General features: G+C 39.4%; 1 protein-coding gene across 1 annotated transcript in view; it reads left to right on the forward strand.

Moving 5' to 3' along the window:
- The window catches only part of DSG1 (desmoglein 1), a 44,708-nt gene extending 39,572 nt beyond the window's left edge, over positions 1 to 5,136 (forward strand). The window contains exon 15 of the mRNA XM_040264795.1: positions 280 to 5,136. Coding sequence (XP_040120729.1) covers positions 280 to 1,299 — 1,020 coding nt within the window. The 3' untranslated portion in view covers positions 1,300 to 5,136. The remainder of the gene's footprint in view (positions 1 to 279) is intronic.
- Positions 5,137 to 6,273: the final 1,137 nt, after the last annotated feature.

Raw genomic sequence — 6,273 nt, forward strand, 5'->3', positions numbered from 1 at the left:
CTTCTAAAGAGTCTGTGGAGAAGGAAATGGCAGCCTACTCCAGTATCCTTGCCTGGAAAATCCCATGGAGAGAGGAACCTGGTGGGCTACAGTCCATGGGGTTGCAAAGAGTCAGACACAACTTAGCAACTAAACAACAAGGGTCTCTGGAAGATGTTAGAATTTTGCTTTACGTGTAGTTTTCTGGTAAACCCCTGGAAGAAGAAATAATGATAAAGACCTCTATTACTATTAAAAATGTATTCATCATTCCATTTTCTCTTTCATCTACAAATTCAGAAAGCATACGCTTATGCGGATGAAGAGGAAGGGCGCCCATCCAACGACTGTCTGCTCATCTACGATATTGAAGGTGCAGGCTCCCCTGCGGGCTCTGTGGGCTGTTGTAGCTTCATTGGAGAAGACTTGGATGACAGCTTCTTGGATACACTGGGGCCGAAGTTTAAGAAGTTGGCAGACATCAGCCTAGGAAAAGACGTTGAGCCATTTCCAGACTCTGATCCCTCTTGGCCACCGGACAGCACTGAGCCGGTCTGCCCTCCGCAGGGAATAGAGCCCACTGGTGGTGGACACCCACCCATCTCCCCACGTTTCGGCACCACCACCGTCATCTCTGAGAACACCTACCCCTCGGGACCTGGGATACAGCACCCTACGCCGATTCCTGATCCTCTGGGCTATGGTAATGTCACCGTGACCGAGTCTTACACCTCCTCGGGCACTCTGAAGCCCGCTGTCCACATTCACGATAACCGACACGCATCAGGCGTGGTAGTGACAGAGCGGGTAGTCGGCCCGCTCTCCGGTGCTGACTTGCAGGGGATGCTAGAGATGCCTGACTTGAGAGACGGGTCAAACGTGATAGTGACAGAAAGGGTAATAGCACCAAGTTCAAGTCTGCCCACCACTCTGACCATCCCTGATCCTAGGCAGTCTTCGAATGTAGTAGTGACGGAAAGAGTGATCCAGCCAACTTCCGGCATAGTGGGCAATCTGAGCATGCACCCTGAGTTATCGAACACCCACAACGTGATTGTGACCGAGAGGGTAGTTTCCGGCTCCGGCATCACCGGCAGCAGCAGCCTGCTGGGCAGTGCCGGTGGAGGAAGTGGTGGCGGCATCGGGCTGGGCAGCCTAGGAGGTGGGGGGGGCCTGAGTAGCAGCCTAGGGGGCACAGCCACCATCGGCCACTTGAGGGGTTCCTCTGAGCATCACTTTAGCAACACCCTCGGTTCCGCCTCCCCTACCACAACCCGGAGTCGAATCACAAAGTACAGTACAGTTCAGTATACCAAGTAGCCAGGGACCCCAGCATGCTTCTTTCACCATCGTTGTGATTTAGGTTTAATTCCCATCACCACAAAACTAACAATGTGATTTAGGATGCACAACCACGTGCTAAGAAAATTGTGGCACAAGGTGAGACACCACAGTGAGAAAAATCGATGGAAACAGTGCCGTTGGGCAAGAGCTCTCCTGAGCCTTTATAACTTTTTTTTTTGTATATTAATACTAAGGCAATCATGACCATGAACTAAAACTTGAGACAGGGGCTTCTTTGTGCCTGTAGGGTCTTCTGTGCTTTTGTGTGGCCTCTAGAGTATCTCCAGCACATGGAACAGAACACTGACCTTAAGATGGCAATGATCATCATTTTCCTTGCTTGGTTTTGAAATTTCATATAGCTCAGGCAATATTTAAAGACAACTAAACATGCAATAGACACTCAAGTATGTGGGAAGAATTTGAAATGTGCCCCAAATGCCTGGTCTGGTCAGTGCCACAGATGATATAAATAAAATCTCAACCACATATTTAGACCAGGGTTAACCATTAAAGAGGGCTTCCCTCATAGCTCAGTGGGTGAAGAATCTGCCTGCAATGCCGGAGACCCGGGTTCAATCCTGGGTCAGGAAGATCCCCGGAGAAGGGAATGGCAACCCACTCCAGTATTCTTGCCTGGAAAAATCCCATGGACAGAGGAGACTGGTGCGCTACAGCCCATGGGGTCGCAAAGAGTCCGACACAACTGAGCTACTAATACTTTCACTTTCACTTTAACCATTAAAGAGTAAAAACCTGGCTACACATCCAAGTCCAGAAGTGACCAGCCACTCCCAGCTTAATAACGGCATTAGATGAAACAAACCTCAAATTAGGAAATGTTTCCTGGGCGGGAAATTCCCTGAAAGAGTGACAACAGAGAGACTGACTAGGGGTGAACTGGTGCTGTGTGAGCCTGGACCCTGCACTGGAGCTTCAGCTACAGTTCTATGGAGTCAAGGACTCCTCTGATTCTAGTTTGCGTTTAGTGGTAGATGCAATAGGGATGAATATTGTATACTGGTGAGGTTGCAGGGTATCACACTCATTTCTCCCTTTACCACTGTGACTCTGACCTAATAAAGGAGAACCTACCAAGTGTACTTCTCTGACTGAAGCAAGTAACACCTGACACGGTTGTCATCACTAGTGGTAAATTATCTTCCAAAGAAGCAGATGGGAATCGCATTGTAGTTTCAGATTGTGTTTTTAGTGTTATTCCTTTATATTTCCAGCTCTTTATTACACATTTTCTAACTTAAAATAAAGGATTTGGGAGGAGCTGTGAGAAAAAGCCTGCAGTATAGTTATGCTTTGGGGAGATTATTTGAAGGGGATCTAAAAAAATTGTTTTTAGAAAATGTAAAATGTTTAATGGGGGGAGCTAGAATGTTTCAGTAAATTAATACCATACTATTGGTTTTAATTAAGTTTCATACTTTTTAAAACAACCCTCTGCTGCTATTTTGAAGAGGTCAACTAGGAACTTTTAACAGAGTTGATGATATTGTGTTAACCTGAGTGAAGTTGTACTAGACAAACCATTTTCTTATTCTATTCCACCCTCAAACTGAATTTTCTCACTAGCCTAAATTTTACATTCCTGAGTTGTCATAAGCTCTTGGATTATCTATGCTCCAATTTATAAATAGTTTCCAAATTATATATTATGATATATTTTTATAACTTCAAAATTTTAGTAACATGCTATTTATGGTAAGTCATCTCTGTAAATTTGCTATATAATGTTACCTGGTTAAAAAAATCTCTGAATAGAATCAAAGCATTCTTAGAGGTAAATTTACTATTGTATGGTAGAGGCATTTTTTTCTCTTTTCTAAATTCAGTGTTAATATGTGCTCACTAATGTGAAACTAGATATGACAAAAATCTTTTAAGGATTAGTCTTCCCCAATTACTTAATTTTCCAGAGTGTTATAAGATCAAAGAATAGTTATTGGACTTCCAACACTTGTCAAAGGGGGATTGTGAGTGAATTATTTTACCCAGAGCTATTGTGCTCTATGTTACAGCAAATGATATCAATATTTTCAAATCCACAATATACATCTTATATTGACTCTGTAGACTATGTAAAATTTTGATAGTCTTTAGCATGCCAAAATGCAGAGGTGTAAATAAAATCATTCACAGGGAGTCTTTCTTTTATTTATCTCATTTAGAGTTTCCATTAATAATGGGTAATCTTTCCAGAAATAAAGCATACTTGAGTATGCCTAGATCCAGGAGTTTGAAGAAATAAAAATAATTATTAATTAATTGCTAGTATTGTCCCTTTGATATGACATATCATACAGAAGTATTTTCTTAAGACTCCTGATATCTTCCAGAAGCATTTTTTAGATAATCTAACAAATGCCAGAGTGACTATTTTTAATAACTATTGTTATTAAGACCCATTAGTTACATAAAATCATGGGAGATACAAGAGAAAAATGGCAGTATTAGTCATCAATCTTCCTAGGAAGATAATTTCAAAATAAAAAAATTTTTTTTCAGGACTACACATTGATGTTTTAATTCTTTATCCCTAAATTTTAAAATAGTCTTTTTAAGACAGCAACCATTCTAAGTCATTTAAAGTCATGTAATTTTTTTAATGATCAGCCTTTAGGAAGAATTTAATCCTTCTCTTTAGATGCTTTACTCTAATTCATATACCTTATATCATTCCATAGATGTAAGGATATGAATATATCTTTATAAATGAATAGTTATATTTCAAATCCATATTGCAAGCTGAGTCTCAGATCAGCTTGCTCCTAACAAAAGAGAAGGAAGAAAGAGTTATTTATATGTTATGTATATATAGTTTGAAAATAAAGTGTTTAATATTTACAAAACATCCTACTCTCCATTTTGAGCTAATTTTGACACTGAATTTCAAATACATCTGCTAGGTAGTATTAGCTTGCCTGATATAATGATATTTGCATTGAAAAATTTATAGAAAAAGTATCTGTTTGGGGTCATTTATAGGCCTTCATCTGGACATCTGCTCTACATTTTTGTATAAAGTTTTTAGCCTCATAATCTTTATTCAGTGTACTATTCTGACACAATTTAATTATATAGCCTCAAAAATTACATATTCATTCTGGATGTTTCCAGTTGCTACATATACAATTCATTTCTAAGTTTATACCAATATTTGAATGTTAGTCAGGGTATAACATATATGACAGCCATTGACTTTAGCAGGAGTTTAAAGGTGTTATAATCTTGGCTAAAACAGCCCTCACTTTTTCAGAAAAACATATGAAACCCAGAACGAACGTTTGAAGGTATTGCCACATTTCCTCATGCCTATTTAATCAATTCTAACTTTTGAGGGACTCCTGGTGTTTGTAAGACTTATTTCACATTGTATTAGAATACACGGGTCCGTGAAAGAGAATTTGTCTTCCAGTTCTAAGTTATTCAAATCATGTTAGGATGAAAGCATAAGTGGATCAATCTATTCTCCATCAAATAATTTTAAAACAATGAATAAGCTATTGTTTAGTTGTCTACATTCCTCCATTTTGTTATATTTGAATTACTAAACACTTTATCATCAAACTGTACTTAGTCTAACTTATTTTTCTTTCGCTATTTTACAACTAGTTTTAAACTCTAATATTCATCTTGGGTGATGTTTATAACAAGGTGCTTTTCTTCCATTTTCAGTATAAATATTTTGGGATTGTTTGGGTCCTAATTCCTTGCATGGTCATCTGTTGGCTATTTTAAGTTGGTTTGTAATTTCTAAAGAGTTATGTTTACAGCAATAAAATGATTCATATGCCTTCATTATCCTTTCTGAATTGCAAGGTGGGGATGGGTTTCAACATATAAAGAATAATTAGGAGTTATCAAATCTAGTTATAATTTGCAGTCCATATAAGGGAAGAAATCATTTTATTTTCATGCTGTTAAAATTTTTTATTTTTGATTTCCTAATTCATTTCTTCTCATGTTTACTGAGGAACCCTCTCTCTAGAATGCTACTCAGTTATATCAGAACACAGCCTTAAGCAGCCTCATGTAACTAAGTCAATGATAAATAGCGCATTTTAAGCTCTTATTTGATACTTTTAGCATCTTTATGTTTTCACCTTTTCCTCTTTCATACTCTGATTTTTTTGTTACAGCATTTTATATCTTTTAAGTAGATTTTCTTATGTACTTTTAAAATCATGCCTTTATTATCATATCATCATCTTTATTGAGGTACATCTTTTTGCTCTCCAATGCCACTTTCAGAACACTATCATCTTCATCATTATCATCTTCCCCTTTCCAGACATATGGGATCTGCTTATCTCTCCCTCCCTCTCTTCCTCTTGTGCTATTTTACTGACCTCTTTATAACATTCCCACTTTTACTAAAGACTCTTGTACTCCGGCCCACTGTCTTCTGTGGCTTCTCCAACCCCATGGATGAAGCATCCGGTACCCCACATTCTCAGCTCCTACACCTCCACTCCCCCAGTTTCCTCAGTCACTTGCTTCCTCATCATAACCCAGCATGGCAGGACCTCAAATGCCTCTCTTTCAATTTCTCCTTATCCTCCCAGCTCACTTGCTGACAAATTCCGATTGTTGCAATTCCTCCACTTCATTACTCTCTGGACTCCCACCACTTTCTCCTCATCTGTCAGCTTCACTTCCCTCCTCGTCTATCTAGGCACAGGGCATTTCAGGCCGAGGAGAAAACAAAGTTGCAAGCATTCTGAGGTAGGCATGTGGCTTGGGGGATTCAAGGAAGAAGAGATCTACATGTGGAGTGAAAGAAGGAAAGCAATGAGAAATGAAATCTAAGAGGTACCAGGGGTGGGATGGAGTGTGACCTCACAGGTCATTGTAAGAATTCTGACTTCCTCGGTGACATGGAGAGCCACTGGAAAGCCTGGACAGAGGAGTACTCTGATCAGGCTTGTATTTTTA

Source organism: Oryx dammah, unplaced genomic scaffold (assembly GCF_014754425.2).
Source record: "Oryx dammah isolate SB20612 unplaced genomic scaffold, SCBI_Odam_1.1 HiC_scaffold_22, whole genome shotgun sequence".
NCBI classification, from domain to species: Eukaryota; Metazoa; Chordata; class Mammalia; order Artiodactyla; family Bovidae; genus Oryx; species Oryx dammah.